The 18,790-nt window shown below is 39.0% G+C and overlaps 1 protein-coding gene across 6 annotated transcripts in view; it reads right to left on the bottom strand.

Annotated features, from left to right (window-relative positions):
• The window catches only part of Col25a1 (collagen type XXV alpha 1 chain), a 417,766-nt gene that overhangs the window by 91,499 nt on the left and 307,477 nt on the right, over window positions 1-18,790 (bottom strand). For all 6 annotated transcript variants that reach the window (XM_029537736.1, XM_029537737.1, XM_021195769.2 and 3 more), the window contains exons 11-12: window positions 10,096-10,122; window positions 8,028-8,072 (exon numbers count right to left, since the gene is read on the bottom strand). In XM_029537736.1, coding sequence (XP_029393596.1) covers window positions 8,028-8,072; window positions 10,096-10,122 — 72 coding nt within the window. The remainder of the gene's footprint in view (window positions 1-8,027; window positions 8,073-10,095; window positions 10,123-18,790) is intronic.

Here is an 18,790-nt window from a genome sequence, read left to right as displayed (position 1 = left end):
GAACTCAGAAATCCGCCTGCCTCTGCCTCCCGAGTGCTGGGATTAAAGGGGTGCACCATCACCCCCGGCTAGTTATCTTGTTTAAAAGATGTTTAGTTATGATTCAGACATAGCAGTAGCAAAATTATACAGTAGCGACAAAATAAAGTTTATGACTGAGGGTCAGCACAGCAGGAGGAACTGTATTAAAGGGTCGCAACATTAGGAAGGCTGAGAGCCACTGTCATAGATCTTGCAGCAGAATATGCTCATAAAAATCTTTTTCTTCTTAAAATACCCATCTAAGATCTTCTTTCTTTCTTTTTTTTTTGTCTTTATTAGATTTTTCTTTATTTACATTTCAAATGCTATCCCGAATGTCCCCTATGCTCTCCNCCCCCCCCCCGCTCCCCTACCCACCCACTCCCACTTCTTGGCCCTGGCATTCACCTGTACTGGGGCATATAAAGTTTGCAAGACTAAGGGGTCTCTCTTTCCAATGATGGCCAACTAGGCCATCTTCTGCTAAATATGCAGCTAGAGACACGGGTTCTGGGGGTACTGGTTAGTTCATATTGTTGTTTCTCCTATAGGGTTGCAGACCCCTTCAGTTCCTTGGGTACTTTCTCTAGCTCCTCCATTGGGGTCTCTGTGTTCCATCCAATAGATGACTGTGAGCATCCACTTCTGTATTTGCCAGGCACTGGAATAGCCTCACAAGAGACCGCTATATCAGGGTCCCTTCAGCAAAATCTTGCTGGCATATGCAATAGTGTCTGTGTGGCGGCTGATTATGGGGTGGATCCCCGGGTGGGGTAGATTCCCGGGTGGGGAAGATGTTCCAACTGGTAATAAGAACACATGCTCCACTATGTTCATACCAGTCTTATTTATAATAGCCAGAAGCTGGAAAGAACCCAGATGTCCCTCGACGGAGGAATGGATACAGAAAATGTGGTACATTTACACAATGGAGTACTACTCAGCTATTAAAAACAATGAATTTATGAAATTCTTGGGCAAATGGATGTATCTGGAGGATATCATCCTTAGTGAGGTAACCCAATCACAAAAGAAGTCACTAGATATGCACTTACTGTTAAGTGGATATTAGCCCAGAAACTTAGAATACACAAGATACAATTTGAAAAACACAAGAAAATCAAGAAGGAGGAAGACCAATGTGTGGATACTTCATTCCTCCTTAGAATAGGGAACAAAATACCCATGAAAGGAGTTACAAAGTTTGGAGCTAAGATGAAAGGATGGACTATCAAGATCTTCTTTCTTAAAGTGTAGTCATGTGTGTATATATATATTCTGCATATAATTTGAATGATAAATATTTTTCAAAAGAGACGGTATTTAATTATTAGTAGAAAATTTAAGTGATATGTTCAGCTGGAAAACTATTCTAAAGGCCCATGAAGAAAGGCAGAATGAGAAACACTTCTTTTCTTGTTCACATGCATGTGGAGCAGTAAGAGGTTTTGGAATTATCGAGGCATTAATGTCTCTAACTTGAAGACCACAGGCATTCAAATGGAAAATTACACCCATTCCTCCCACTGTTCATTGACTGGATTTTCAAGCCCATATTACGATTTCTATTGGGCAAATTAGGATACTGAAGTTTCCAGATAGTCAAGAGTCCACAGTCACATAAATGCTGCGTGCCTCATTCGCTTAGCCTCTATTCCGTGGTAGTGGCACACTGCCTGGTTTGAAGCTATGTTCTGCTAGTAATACCTGTTACCCTTTCTGACCCTTGGTGTCCTCATTTATAACTTAGGTAATCATAGGACCTACTTTACAGAGTTGCTATAAGGCTCTGAGCTGATATGCACATAACAGTTAAAACCTTAAGCAATGCATAATTTTGGTAATTATACAATTTCTGTTCTCTCTACAGAGGAGAAGAAAGTGCTGAAAGCAATGAAGCTTCTTATAAAGTGACCATAGCAATGCTGTTTCACATCTGGGTGACGGTACCCAGCCCACTGGCACCTGGCCTGGTGTAAAAAGAAGCTGGATAGATGCTAACCTGCCAGGGTTGTCACAGTGAATAATCCCACAGTTTTTATTTTTTTAAATTCCAGTTTCAAAATGAATTGTATCATTCAGAAGTAAGAACTAATGATATAAGAATAGGTTCTGTGATTGATTTAGTGGCAAAGAATTTGGATAAAAACTGTCTATGAAAAGATGAAGCCCACAATGGTTAAATATTACTGTTTTAGACACAGAATGTTAAGACCAACTTTGTCCATAGTTTACCTTGATCATACTGCAGCAATATAGCATAATTTTCTCTTTCTTTTGTCAAACTCTGCGAGACATTATTTAACACCTATAGCTACCTACCCAGGCAATACCTTCTATCCCTTCCTACTGCACCAGGCTGCCCTGTACCTCTGCCAAAGTACTTAGCAGCATAGCAATTTAATAGACTTTGGGACATTGCTTCTGTCTCGGTGTCCCATCATCCTGGGATAGCATCTATGATGGCAGGCATAGCTTTCGTCTCAGAGCTCAACAGCACCGGGCACTTGTAAGTGCTGAGTAACTGAACGGTTGAGGAAGAGTGAATCAATAGGCACATTTCAGGGACGTTTTGAAAAGGGCTCTTCCAAATTATATATGCAATTTTACCAGATCTAGTGAGCCAGTATTTCTGTGTTCTCTTTTATAAATGCACCCTTCTAAATGGAAATGTCGGGAAAGTGGGCTTCATGATGGTACAATTTGTTCAGTTATATCCGTCTGGTTATTCTGTTTTGCAAAACACCCTTGGAGGAGCTTCCCTTCCCTCCCTCTGCCAATCAATACCCAACTGCTTATTCTCCTTTGTTCCAATGTTTTCATCTATGAGACTGACAGCTAGCATTCAATGCTTATGTGAAGTCGAGGGGTGGGGGGGAGTGGTTTGGAAGAAACCATCACCCTGCAGCAAAGAGGAGAACATAGTGATATGTTCTCCTCCAGGAAACTTAAAATTAATCACATAAAAGACAGGTGTATCTTTAGTTTCATTTGACTAAAGTTGAACTAAATGAGAGGTCAATTCTAGAGTAGAGTGAGCAGTATGTGGAATGTCTGAGACTCTACCAAGCACACTAAAGGATGTAGTGATCTTCCGGAAGAATGAGTAATGGGAAAATGAAGATGCTAACGCGAAAGGATGAGTGTTATCGTGGTTACTATAGAAACAGTGGTCTTAGGCTCTTGGAATTCTAATTTACATAATCTTTTAATTTCAGAAGATAGGAAATGTAATAAATATAATTCAATTCCCACCGTTAACCAATGCAAGGAGTAAATTATTGTAAGATAATTTCCCTGAACCATTAACTAATCTGGAATCAGAAACCAGCCATTTCTTTCCCTCACTATTTTTACTTAATAGACAACACAAAAATCACAATGAAATAGCCCACTGGCAAAAGAAACTTTTAGGCTACAACAAAGAGACCCACGACATGCTGAAATCCTCCAAGGATTAAATTCAGAGTTTGGGAGTGTGCTAGAGAGTAAACCTTAGCCACACGCATGTCGAGCACACACTTATTGCTGACCTGTATCTCCAGGCCTTAATTCAAATTTTTAAAATGATTTAAACAAGAACGACACTGTGTTTAATGGCTACACTGACTGAATCAAGCACAAAATATCGGGTTCACTCTGTGGTTTAATTGTGTGGACTTGAGTCAATGGTGTGACCTTTGCAAGTCTGGAAGCTTCCATTTATCAGCTCTCTAAATATACTTATAATAAAAAATGCCATTAGAAGTATTTTGTGAAGACAAATGTCAGCTAAGAACTATGAGGCTCCTGGGTTAGAGATGAAACAGCATTCCAAATACCATGGCGACGAGCTAATGAAAATTCAATGTCACTTAAAAACCACACAGCTTTCTAGGGTAGATTCATAGATGATACATTAGTCTCAGTTTTTTATATTACGTTTCAAACTTTAAAAAAATATGATCTAGAAAAACCTTTGAAAATTATAGTAGTCAAGAGCATCGGGCATTCTTCTTGATTTGGCAAGAATCCTTATGACCCAGAACTCTGAGAAAAAAAAAAAAATCTCGTTTTCACAGCAAAGATAATTTGCTTTTAATCATAAAAAACAGTTGACATTTTTTAGTGATAAATACATAAGGATATATGTGGATATATATTCTTATATAAGGATATACATGGACAATGATATATATGCATATATGCATATAGATATATGCTGGGTCTTTCATGTACTGCTTGGCTGTTACATCTTCCTATTTTTCATAGCATTTGCACTAATTGCTACTCAAACAACTTATGATGACTTACTGTGCTTGAGCTAAGTAAGGTAAACATGTTAAAAGAAAATAAGAAGAAGGGATTTAAAATAACACCTAACCTTAGTGCAGATTTTGAAAGAATTGATATCCAAATATTCTAACAAAACTGTAGAAAATTCCATACATTCTGCCAAATGATTCTCCAGGTTAATAATGATATTTTAAGTAGCCCACACTTCTCCAGAGACATGGTTTAACTGAGTCCATGTGTTATATCTGTCTGTGTGTAGGTCAATCATAGCACAAGTAAGGTGTTCATTATAGTTTTAACCAACAATACCTACACATGAGACTTAGAAAACACATTTTTGTGTCTAATACAACTAGCAGCAACCTTTCATATTTTAGGTAAGGTTTGGCATGGCATCTGCCCTGTTTTGGCTCCTGGAAACCAGCACAAATGATAGGAAACCAGCTTTCAGAGTTGGGAACAAAAGATGCGAGAAACTTCTTGAATAGTCAATGTGACACAAATGACATTTTGGGGTCAACGTATCTAGGGGACAGCCCTTTCTTTTATTTTAAAGATAGAGCTACATCTTACACTCAGAGAGGAAAGGACTCTTCAAAGAACATAGGATGTTACCCCAGGGTTGGAGAAGTTAACAGTAGTGACCACACTTCTAATGTAATATGTGATGTGTCCTTTTTTCTGTACACATAGGGACCATTTTGACTACTTATGTTATATTGTGTGGAAGGTTGGCTGGAAAGGCCATGGGACAGAAGAAGAGTCTAGTTTCCTTTGTAACTCTGTGTATTAATTTTTATCCTATGTTGACTTCAAAGGTTTTTCCTTTTGCTTGGGTTGAAGGGTTGAGACTCCTAAAACACGCTAGTATATAACTATAGATACCGAGCACCTATTAATAACATTGACTTAAGTTACCTTGTCCAGGTAGCACTACAAGGACTCTTGTCTTTTATACCAGAGTCATAACAAGGTTGCGTAGCATCCCAGACAAAGGCATGGGGCATTCTTCCTTAGGCTAGGCAGACCTATTCTTCTTGCTGTACAATGCCCCACCCTCACTTTTCATAGAAGGTCACTTAGGGTTCCTCTACAGGCTGATGCCAGAAGGCGCTAGGTTAGACTTTAATAGCATGTCACTGCTCTGGATGTCTCTTTACTCAGTACAATATAACAAATTGGAAGACCATGACATAAATACATGTTACTCAGTCTTCATCAGAATAGGTAAGGTTACTAACCAAAGTGGCTAGTATCTAAAATAAAATAAATATAGAGCTACCGCACCTTCAAGTTTACTATCTAAGACCAATCACTAATTTTGTCAACCTGAATGGCTTGAAAATGTGGTGGGAAAGAAAATGTTCTCTTTAAACAGTTTCTTTTGTCCAACACAATAGAAGACATTTTTTTCCTGTAGTTATTTTTTTTTCCCCAAACTTCCAATGACGTAGAAGTTACCACACCCTCCGTAACTGTCACCAGAAAAATGACTTTTCTAGGCATCAAAGATGCTACTTTGGAAAATGTGAAATTGTAACATGGAAGACAACATTGTCTGAAGAGAGGTATAGGACATTGAAGTTCTTTCAAAAAATTATGATGTCATTGTAAACTCTCTTCCTAGCAAAAGACAGTCTAGAGGCTTAAGATGCGTCTCGGACACTCCAACTGTAGAATTGCTGCACTTCTGCCAACTTCACTTTTACTGTCACAAAGATCAGTTGCCTTTGGTGAAGGAGATTCCTCTGTATTTATCTTCCTAAAGAGGATCTAGCTGCCATGACAGTCTTAAGCACTACTGAGGATTAAGGGAAGGTCTACCTGCTGTGTTTTAGTTCCAGGTCTATGAAGTAGGAAAAATAAACTCACTGCCTTGTGCTCATGCCGTCATAAAAGTGGGATGTTGGCTTCCCTCTGTTTTAGAGAAAGCACATTTAAAACACTGCAAAGATAGATTGCAGTACATAAAACTGCGGCTATCCAATGCTGCTTCCTCCATCCATTATTTAAACTCAGTGACTAGGACAAGAAAATGACACATGCCTTGCTCCTTCTGAGGAAATTGCTTATTTTCTTGTGAAAATAAAAAAAAAAAAACATGAAGTCTTCAAAGAGATAGTTTTCCCTCAGGTTAAAGGTTTCTATGGATTTTCGTGAAGCCTCTCAAGGTTGAACAAAGGATAAAACAACAACAGAGAAGATAAAGGAAAACATTACAAGTGCACACTAGTTTGGCCTTCATCAACGTCACGAGCATCCCAAGCTATACAGTCTTCAAATCTTCCTTATGGCAAGCAATTTTCAGTGTTTTTTAAAAACCAGATTTTCCCTCCATGAGCTGCAGTGTTTAAAAGGAAAATTAATCTTCCGTCTTTAACAGGATTGGGGGTTGGGAGGAGTATACATTTCACTGAAGTATAAATGGGGCCCTGGCATGGCTGTCTGGCTTATGAAATAAGGGCTCTATGAACCTTGATTAGGAGTATTAATTTTCCTTAGGATTTGAGTAATTCTGAATTGCCCCTTTGGAATATAGATCAATCAAACCTTCACTAAAATGAAACATAGGAAAAGTTGCATGGACCCTTTGAGGCAGGAATTGTCACAGTCTCTCTCATGCAGAGGCAGAAAAGGAGGGCAGAAAATTCAAAGACCTTGACAAAAGCTACACAGCACGTGGGTGGTAGCCTCTTATTCTTAGCTACTTTGTAGGTTTAAGAGGTCCTAAGAGAGACAGGAAGATGGGCGAGATGAAAGACCACGTATAAAATAAGTCTGTTCTCTTGGTCAGAGCTGGGATCCTTGTGCGATTTCAGAACTCAGTCCAGGGTACAGGGCATTAAAATATTCTGGAAGAGGAGTACATGAGTCATGAGATTTCTAAGGGCTAGATCCAGGTTTCAGAGAGAGACAGGAAAGTCCCAAGCTCAGCTTCCAGTCCCCTGGGAGGGCTGGGCCAGCTCTGGGTTTTGTTAGCTCCCAGAGTGGCTTTGTTCATCTCTGTAGAGGTTCCAGACTGGAGAGCTTGTAGGTAGGCATGTTAAGTGCATAGACACCAGGCTTACCTGCGGGATAATGTTAGATGCTTTCTCCAAATAATAAAAATGATGTGGAAATAAATATACACATGCAAAGAGATGTGTGTATGCAGAAGGATATGTGTATGCACACACACACACACACACACACACACACACCCCTGCGCGCACACACACACATACACGCACAGATACATACACATGCACACACACATACACACTTTTCCTTATTTCTGATCCCCTTCCTTACTAAACAGCATAGCAGAAGTTAATGATAAGAGCATAGGCAAGTCCATTTTGTTCCCAAGTTTGCTTAATGGTGAAAACTTTATTCTTGTTCAGAAGGTTTTAATATGAAACTTTACATATTCTTATATCTTTATATAAGTAACTTTTCTTAATCATAAGTAGTGCATAGTACCCATGACCAGAATGAATATGTCTTGTTTGAATGGTAAGTAGGGCATCTCCCTTACATCCGCTACAGTAACTTAACAAACCTGAACACATCCAAAACTCTTACAATGGAAAAGTTTTAGTTTGGGATTACAGCTTCCTTAAAGTCAACTCATTTGGACATTTGCTCCGCGGCGTTCCTGTATTTGCATATAAGCATATTAATAACATAACTGCCTGTGACTCTAGTAGTCTTCAAATGATGTGATAAATGCTACAGTAAGCAGAACTTACCTTTTGCCCATCCATGCCTGGAGTCCCAGGTGCTCCAATGGAACCCTAAAGATGCACATGATTAAATTAAGTTACTATTACGATCATGTAATATTTCAGTTCCAAATCTGTGTGGCATTTATTAGTCAGACACAGTTTTGCGTGGCTAAGACATACTACAGATTTCATGCAAAAGGTTTTAGGGCTGTGTTCTCTAGATGTTATCCACAGTGTTCCAGTATTTAGTAATCTAGGCAGATTCTCATACTTTCCTAGAAAGTAGAGACAAACTTTAATATTCTTTCCAAATATTCACTTAACTCTAACACAATTTATTGAATCTCATATAAATTGAAAGCCGTAACTTTGAGGAGACCACATGGCTCCAAATTTTGTTTTAAAGACATAGATAATTTAGTTTCACTTGGGAAAAGCTGAGGAGTAGCAGCAACTCTTGAACTTGCCAAGTTTATAGAACACAAACAGAAGGTAATTGAAAAAGCAACTGCTTATACTACTACAGGAGGCCCCTATTCTAGAGACTCAAATTGATTATATTTGGATCATGTCCCCTCTTGACTTTCAGGACATATATTTAAGTTACTTAAGTATTGCTATGGCTTCTAAAGTAGACTCACTAAAACATCATGAATGTCTATTGACCCAGAACAATACAATTCTTATATGTTGAATATGAAGGTACCTGAATATATAAACATGAGCACATACGCCCATTGTCTGGGAAAGAATGGCTCCATGTAGAGGGCTCAACTTAGAGTAGGAAAGCCAGTCACTACCTGGGACAATCCATGACACTTAAATGAACACAGGGGACATTAATAAATATGTCATTTACTCCTTGCCATTTCTCTTTTTAGGCTCTAGACAAGGTGTGTGTGTACACACACACACACACACACACACACACACATATATATGCTTTATTTTTTGCTTATTCTTAACATAGAATAAGGAAATCGATTTTTCTTAGTTCTATATTAAATTTCTTTTATAATAATGGGACAAGGATTTTATTACATAGCCATGAGCATCATGAAACTGCTCTAAAAATAGCTCACTGGAAAAAAGTATATGCCAAACAAATTGAGCTGGCAAGTCCCTTAACTCAGCCCGTGATCCTGCGGTATGGGAACTAAGGGAGGTCTTCAAGTCTGGAGCCGGCATTTTATCCTGGCTGTACATGGATCAGGCTAGCTTTACAATTTCACACTGAGCTTAATAGAGACATTATTGCGAGGGACAAACTGTTCCGGCATGCAAGATGCCTCACAGTACAGGGGCTTAGCCATGGTTCGAAGGATTGTGTTTCAGCAGATGCCACCTGCCTGGCCTTTGGGGATCAAAGTCTCTATCTTTGATGGAGTCCAAAGATAAAGCGCAATCCCCTTCCCACATGTTACAGCACAATGGTTTTTCTAGAGTTTTCTGCAAGTTGAACATCCTTTCCCTCCCCATTCAGGGTGAGAGGTGCATGGGACTTCTTGGTGTTCATTGGCAAAGGGCCACCTATCTCCTATTGCTGTGTTTACTGCAGTGCCATTGGTTGGTGTGATCTCAGAACCCTAGATCCTCCCCTTTAGAATGTCATTTGTTGACTGTGGCTAAGGTTGAGACTGTAATCAGGAAGTCGCTTTTCAGTTTGCCTCAGCCAAGGGGGACACCAAGTGAGCCAAGCAGCGAGGGAAGGAAGCAATGAGCATATCCTCTCTTCGGGTCAGCTCTGTGGCCACTTGGCAGTTATATATTTGACCAAGGCCAGCAATCAATTTGCAGTGTCACATGATCCTCCATGTTGTAAATGCTGTCAGAATGTGTTACCAATATTTGCATTAAATATTCCATAACCTACAAATTCAGCTCAAGAAGCCTTCCTGGGCTTACCAAATATTCTCCAATAAAGTAGAGTGAAAATTGAAGGCATATTCTAATGTATAATAGTAAAGCAGAAATGTACAAAGGAGACCGACTCTCTCAGCATGGCTTATGGTTGCTAATGCCACACATTTCTTGTGCTCTCATTGGACAAAGGCGTTTAAGTACTTTCGCAGCACTGATAAACACAGCCTACCTTCTGTCCTGGAGGCCCCAGAGGTCCCTAAAAGAGGAAAGAAGAATTCAATTAACATAATAATACTGCCATTTAGGCTTGGATAACCAACTAACCAGCAATCCTATTCAACAACTGACAAGCCATCCTATGCTGTAAGGTCCCCTAAAATATGCTGAGAAGAAAATTTCTCAGTTGGAAATACAAAATGTATTTTTATAAAAATAGATTAATTTTTGAAAACCATTAGTTACATACAAGAGGGATCTGATTTCCTCTTTTGGGAAGAAAATTCTTGGCGTCCCAGTGCATTTCTTTCATGATATACCTACCAGTCTATCAAATCGGTCACATTTGGAGGGTTGGGGATGTTGTTGCTAGAGGCAGTTAGAATGTAATACCATTCCCAAGAAAGCGGACACATTACAAGGCCCCTCCGTCTGTAAACCCAGGAGAAGCAGTATTGCAAGGAAGGCACTGCAGAGAATCGGGCTATGTTTTGCTCTTAGGAAATGTGGTCAACTGACAAAATCTGGTTTACAAACTCCGGGGAGGCCAAGGCTAAAGGCAAGCACCTGGTGTGCACCTGAAGAGGGAGCAGGGAGGGCGCCAGCGGTCGTCAGGGTGCAATCCGAGAGGCCGGCAGAATACAGTATTTAGTGAGATGAAGGGGATATTTACTTAGAAAATGTAAATGTGACAGTTGTGAAATTAAGCAGTCCTTCAACCACAAAGTCAGTGTTAGGATCTGTTGGCTTAATTTAGATGAAGGCATGGCTTTCCAACAGTGGAAAAAAGAAAAAAAAAAAAAAGAAAAAGAAAACCACCACAGAGCTACAACCTTATTTTTGACTCCTTATGCTATTTTTAAATAAAGATATGGGGCATTCTTTTTAGTGTGCATTTAGAAATGTACTTGATTTGGGTGTGTTTAGTGAATTTATAGATGCTACTATTTCACACAAGAGCTCTTTGGTCCACCATACGACCCTAATGGCTGATTTTCCTTGTGGGACATTTCCGTTAGTCAGCATCGGACATTGATACCCTGTAACATGACATAAAACATGAGCATGATTATTAGGGGAGAAGGGTCGTGAATTTTAAAAGAATTAAATAGTCGCAGTGTTTGGGAACACCCAGAGACCCTGCTCCACACTGTTGTTCTAAACAGCCCGCACAGGAAGACTCATTTCCTCTCTCATCAGCCTCGGGTTATTGGATGTGGGTTGTGTCATACTAACTTTTATTCCTGGATGACGTACAGCCAGAACCAGTGACTGGGTTTTTAATAGGCTTGCTATCTGCAGTGGTGGGCATTCTCTCCACCTATCTTTCCCCCTCTGTTTGAAATTTCTCCATTTTAGATTTTTGCAAAGAAAAGTAGACCATCAGGTATAAAGCCCCTCCAGATTATATCTCTCATCAACCCAAGGCCACACGGACCTCAGAGGAAGAGGAGCCCCTCCTCCTTGCAAGGCCAATTCATCAGGTAGACTCTGGAATCCATCCTTGCCTCTGTCCCGGGGGGACCTTTCCCAATCAATTACCCCCACATCTATATCAGCTTGCCCTTCTCCACCAGTTCTTTCCGGCTAACACATAAACATGCTTAATCATTTCCTCACGTATGTAAATTGTTTGGGAAATGAATGTCAATGCTAAGCCAAGGACAGAAGTTACAAGCTGTGATAGGGGATCTGAGAATGAAGACAAGCCTTGGGTTTATCATAGTCCAGGATCCCAGGTTCTCAAGTGTCTCCTGAGTGTTTCCCTTCCAGACAAGTGGGGCTGGAAAGGAAATTCTATGCTGAGGAGTGCATTCAGTCAGTGTTTAGATGGAGGATGTATATGTTCAATTCACAAAGGCTGCATTCTCATCGTAAATGTGACTTTGCTAAACATCGTTCACTAAAATTGGGTATTTCATTTCAGGGAGATATTTAAAAAGAAAATAAGAGAATTTTCCATCATGTTTTAAGTGGAGACTAAAATCCGTGGCATTTCTAATTTGGTCTTTGTTGCATGGCCATATTAAATCAGACTCAGAACAACTAATCACATAAAATTAGACTAGGATATTTTAAGGCAAAACCAAATAATCAAAGAAATTGAATATATTTTCCTCTCAGTTTAGGAAACTAGTATTATTTTTTTGTAAACTCATAAAAACAGTTTTTTATGAAAAAGATTTACCATTAATTTTGAATTATGAATACATGTCTTATAGATTATTTGCAACTCCACTGCCAAGATATATGCTCAGTTACCAAAAATGTACAAATAATTCTTAAATCTCACTACAGGAAAAATGGTAGGGGCCAACTGTCATCCTTACCAGAAGGCAATCAGGAGGAAAAGCTGAATACAAGGTGCAGACATACTTTTCAGTAAATATATAAACATTTGTGCATAAATACATATACACACACCCACATACACATACATACACACTCTCAGTTTAATTGCATTAAACAATTTTTTTCTTACATATGTCTTAGATATATTTAAACTGATGACACTGTTACATATCTGTAACAATGTAGTAATTAAATATAAACTTATAACTTAAAAGTTTCCTGTTCAAAATCAATTTTGAAATTAAGGCATGCTGTTACCAGCTAGTTAAGACATGTGCATTTGATTAGCCCATGTTTCTGGACAAATGTAAATTTATAAAATGATAGGCAATACTATAGAATCATTCATTAGCTTAGCTAATATTTTTGAAAAAACTATTGTTTGTAGTATGTGTGTGCGTGTGCACATGTGTATGTGTGTATATGAATGTGGATGCATGTATTCTATGATGCATGTGTGGAAGTGAGAGGAAAACTTGCAGGACTCATTTATCTCCCACTACAGGGCTTCTGGAAGTTGAACTAAGGCTGTTAGGTTTGTGCACACGATGCTTCTCTCTGCTGAGCCAGCTTGCTGACTCAACCTGTCTAATCCTAAACTTAGACTTTTAGCCTAAATAATGGCTTGGATGGAGGATGTCATAAATGCATAATTCTCTAGTGAACACAATGTTTCTTTGCACTACTGAAGTTAGAATTCCGGTAGTTCAAGACTTCTAAAGTAGTTCTATTTAATGTTATTTTAATAAAACAGTTTTCAGAATAGAATTATAATCCATTTAGTCCATTTTTCTTTAGTATAGTTTCTTAGACACTTTTCATGGCAGGTTCATTTATACTCTGAATATTTTTTATACACAACCAAAATGGAAAGTTGAGTTTTCAAAATAATGTTTTGAAATTATAAACTATGCTATGTGTAGATTATCAACACATTAAGGCATATTTCTTTAAATTTGATTTGAGATATCAAGTATAATTTGAACCTTGAGACATCTTCATGTCCATATACATATATCACATACATATGCATATAGCATTCTGAGTGCTATAGAGTATGTGTTTTTTGTTGGAGAATTCTTTGCAGTAGAAATAGCTTCATTTAAGATTTAAAAGTCATAGAAAAAAATGTGGAGCACCACTGTTATCATTAATATACACCTAACATCATTTTCATGATCTGCCAGAAAATATCACAGAGAATTAGGCAAAACAAAATTTAGAGAGATGCTTATACTTGATTGTTCTTATTTGCCCCAACTCTACTAAATTCCACTGTAGTGATTATACTCAATATTCAGAACAGAATGAGCAAATAAATTAAACAAATGCAATAGATAGTTCCCAAGGGAATGGTTGTCTTTAACCAGCAGCATGTCAAGCCAGTGAACCCCTGGACTCCTGCTGCCTGGTCCATCCGGCTTGCCAGGTGTGTCTCTGGTCTCTCCCCTTGTGCTACATAGCTATGGCCATTTGAAAGTCCTTTCGCTCCCTCCCTAGTTAATGTGACATCTACCTAAGGGCTGCTCTGCCTTGTCTCCCATCTTTCTGCACACTGCTGTCTGAGGACACTTCCTAAAAGTGCTGTTTGAATATCTGTTGACAACTTTATAGCTACTGAGAGGACTTGGATAAGGGTTGTTGTTCACCACATATCTCTGGAAGGTTTGTACAACTGGGGATTTTATCAGACTCTCCCTCCTGCACCAACTCTGTAAACCCCAGGTCAGTGTCCCTGCCTTGGGGGTCGGCTGCTTCATTGTTCTCCAAAGCACTACCATGATAGGACCTTTTCATAGAATTTATGAACATTATTATCATGCTATGTGTTATTGTAAAAGTTATTCTCTTTTTCACTCTGACTTTTTTTATCATTCAGAATAACTGGCCCATAGGAAATCATTCAGTGAATCACGTTTTCATCCATTCATTTGTCCACTTATTAACTGCACACTGAGTGTCAGGCAATGATGGTACAGGTGCAGGGGAGACAACAATGAATAAAATAGAGTATGACCACATATCCTCCTGCACTTCACATTGAGTGAATGTAGAGAGACTGTCAACAAATGATGTCAGGGAATGAGTGCTAATGCAAAGAAGGGGCCAGGGAGTGGATGGTTTCAACTAGGGCTTTGTGAAGGCTCCGTGACAAACTGACTCTTAAGTAGAGCTTCATCGGGCAGATGGTACACCTGCTGAGAGAGAAGGGTGGTAGTGGGAAGGGGACGGGTGCAAAGGCCAAAAGTAAGGACCATGTAAAACTTCAAAGAACACTTGAGGATTGTCGGCAGATGGTAGAAGGAGAGAAGAAAATGAACAGAGAAGGTAGGTTGAAATCACATGACCTAGTTATGGCTTAGAAGCACGATGTACCTCCTTATTTATGATAAAAACTAGAGGAATTACTAATGGAATACACAGAGTCAATTCCTTTTTCGTAAACCTTAAACAGCCATGTCTCAGGATAGGAATGACAGAATTTGCTTTTCTCTGTTGCTCCCTTGAGTCACGTTGATGCTACTGGCTTATTACAGTAGCTCCCAAACTCCTGGAGTTATTGAAGTCCTCCCACGTGATTTCAATCCATACTTTCTATAGAACAATGAAACAAAGATCATCTAAGCTACACTGTACCACGTATGGTGTACGTATATCAGCCTAAGGTCTCTAGAGCAGTTCTGGAAGTCACATGGACAGTGGATAGAATTATCAATCCAAAATAATCTTCAACGCAGGCAGCCAAGAGACAAATGATTCTCCAGGCATCATATACTGGCTACAGTTCCTACTTTACACACATTTTAAAAAATCATTTTCTTCGGTAGATCACTGTTTGGGAAAAAGTGAACTTTTCTGCCCCTACCAACATGAGTGCAGATTTGACTAAGGTATTAATTGCTTAAACAGGATGCTGAGTTGCTAGACGATGTGCTTCAGGGTGCCTCTTGGGAGATGTTTTAAAGTTAGTTCTGGTTGCCTGCTATTAGGAAATGATGTAGGGGGTGGACACAGTTCCTGTTCTGTCCCTGAAGGCTAACAGTAAAATCCAAAGCTCTGGAAGCTGCCGGTCACTGCTGCATACAAGAATATACAATCAGCTTCTGTAGCGAAATAAATAAATAAATAAATAAATTAATTAAAAAAAAAAAGTGTGTGGGGAGAGAGAACAGAAGCCCAAAATATTAAGCCATTTAAAAGGACTTCCTTTTGACTTGAATTTATTTATTTACTTTTTGGTTTAATAAAAGTCAGCCAAAATAAAGTTAATGATTGCAATGGAAAGATGGTGAGACACGTAGCATATGCGATCATAAAACATAAGCACTGTGCCTTCTCAATGGTTTGATGTTGCAGGATTTCATCGTAACTTTTTGAAAGATATTAATTAACCTGGTTAAATGCATCACACAGGGTGTGATTCGTAATGTTGGTTTATCAAGAAAAAAAAAACAAAACATCCAAGGGCAGTTTGTCTCACTTGAGAAGTAATCATTTAAGATTCACTTTTATGGTCCTTGAATCTTCAACTTGAAGGCTAAGAGACAGAAATTATATCTACTGTAGAATTCAAGTGATAATAATCGAGATATGGAGTTTATATCTACTGTGGATGTCTATTGTAGAATTTAAATGATAATATTCAAGGTATGGGGTTTATTGCTTAAACATGGGGAAACGCCCAGACAGAAACTGTTGGGAAAAGTATAGGATGCTAGGCATTGCTGCTGTGGTGCCGTCTATGCAAAGGCCAGTGGTTTAGGAGTGGTTTTATAGAGGCTATGGAAGAATCCTGGACTTCAGTGCTGTGTCTCAGTGCTACATATACCAAGCCTTTCCTGGGCTCCATCTTCAGCCATCTTCATTTATACTTGCATGAAGTTCATTTCCCTCTCCCATTAGCTTTTAGTTGAATTTCTTAATCCCTCTTCCAGGACTGAGGGGCATGACTCTTTTCTCCAAGATGACTAGACACATGTTGTCTTCTGTCTTGTGCCACCACCTTTTGACTAATTATACTTTAATATACTTAGATATTAAAATCCACTCAACTCAGTAAAAGAATCCCCAGATTACAGATTTTACATCTTTGGTACTTGAAGCAGTATTTATCATAAATACTATTGAATAAATTCAAATATAAAACATTTCTATTTACTAGATATCATTATATTAGCACTCAAATATAACACTACCAACTGGAGAGAGACTTCAGCTTAGAAGCAGTTACTTCTATTTAAATATCTACGATTTTTGTTTTGGTAACATCTCTCCCTATTAATGCCTACTATTTGAAAAAATTCCTCTAAAAGGCACACCTTGTTGGTGAGGTGACTTGACATCATTCTTGTTTCATAAGTGCTGTATGCAAAAGGTCTAATGAGAAGTCATTTTTTAAAAGGGGCAAATGTTTTCTGACTGCCCATCTCATGCACTGACTTATGGGAGAATATTAAACCAGGACAACTCATCTACTGGTATTTCTCAAAATCATGAGGCTGTGACCTTTGGAAGGGAGGTTTCTGAGAGCTCAGGAAATTAATTGGGTGATACGTTTTTCTCATCACTTGACAGAACCAGACCCTGAGACAAAAAATGGAGCATTAAACGGCGCAAATGGATTAAAGACAGATTTAGGCATTTAAACATCTATACGATCAGGTTCCAAAACAGAGATTCTATGGTCACCAGATACCCACAGCTAAATTAGTTCACTCTCTCCCTTCTAAATATTTAATAAATTGTTTCTTAGTGATGAACCCAAAGTTGAAATGACCCTCAAAAAAAAAAAAAAAAAGAAAAATTACCAGACTCCTCTGCACTGTGACTACACATGCTTCCCCTGAATGCCATACAAGGAGAAGATTCATGGTTTGTCATGGCCTATCATGCCACAAGGCACTCAGTAAAGAAATGTTTATATGTGGGGGAGTCTGGGCACTTTCCCTATTTAAAGTCAACAATGCTGAGAAATGTTGCCCCTAGAATCTACCTATCCTGTGACTAAAGATGTCTTACATTTAAGAGCATAGTATAGACTCTGTGTGCTCAGGCCTGCTTTCTGTCTAGGAAGGGCCGTGAGGCCCGCATAATAAAGGGGTCTGTGATGAGGGAAACCTTCTCTGCTGCTCAATCTGACAGGGGAGCATGGAAATGTTCCTAGTGTAGTTCTCAGAAAGAAAGCTTTAGTCTTGATGTACTGAAACTAATTTTGAGGTCATCACATGTAGTTAGCAGTCATTGCATTGGACTGTGGATTTAGACTGTGAAACCCATAAGACTAATCAAATGAGGCAGGGCCTGGCATGCCTCCGCAATGTCTTCTCTGCTACCCGGGCTACGTGGCTTAGGAGACTTTTTCTTTTTTGAATCTGTGAAGTGATAGGCTAGATGATTTCTAAGACATCTTCTAATATACCCGGCTTTAAGATAGCCACACACTGCGGCTAGAAATAGATGCGATTACTTTCCCACAATCCTCATGAAAATTGACCCTTTAATCATTGTTTGTGAGCACATATACAATCTAAAGAATCTGTAGAACATGAACCAAAAGAAGCAGCTGTGGGAGAGAAAAGACAATCTGTAGAAAATCAGTTGGGTTTATCTACTTTGTTCTATCCCCAGTGACACATGACACTGAGAGAAAGAAAAAAAAAAGCTTGTTACCTTAGGTATCAGTATGTTATTAGTACAGATACCATTAATAATAATGATATTTTTCATACCATTTAGTCATTCCATTTAGTCAACATGCTAACTACAGCAACTAGTGTAAGATGCTGTAAGCATTATGGGACAGAGGAACAGACCATCCTAACTTAGCATGAGGCAATGTGGAAGTTCATGTGTAGCATTTTTTAAAGGAAGCTGATAAAAGAAGATTACATTTAAAAACTCAGGAATCCTTAGACCCAAACCATGAGGCATTTTAAATCTCTCTTCCTTGACTGTAGGTCTCTCCGTAATCTGTGAGTTTAAAGGAACAAGCCATCCTGCCTCATCTATCCAGATTTAGACCATGGTTGGGATGCTAAGAGCCCTGGGCTTTTCTGCCTCTTAGCTTCAGCTCACTTTGAAGACAGTGGTCCCCCCTCTCCCTACTTCTATTTTGAAGGGGAGCCACACCACTGGTGTCCACATGACCAACTTAAGACACAGGATGATGCCATGGCGTGTTAGTTGCTTTCTTTGTTGCTGTGTGCCCATACATGACTAGAAACAACCTAAGGGAGGGCAGGTTTATTTCCCAAGGTTCAGGGGTATGGAGTTCATCACAGTGAGGAAGGCTGGCAGTGTGTGTGCATGAGAGAGAGAGAGAGAGAGAGAGAGAGAGAGAGAGAGAGAGAGAGAGA

The sequence above is a fragment of the Mus pahari genome, chromosome 4 (assembly GCF_900095145.1).
Source record: "Mus pahari chromosome 4, PAHARI_EIJ_v1.1, whole genome shotgun sequence".
Classification (NCBI taxonomy): domain Eukaryota; kingdom Metazoa; phylum Chordata; class Mammalia; order Rodentia; family Muridae; genus Mus; species Mus pahari.
The sequence above is the reverse complement of the archived record's forward strand: the minus strand, read 5'-3'. Positions and strand labels throughout refer to the sequence as shown.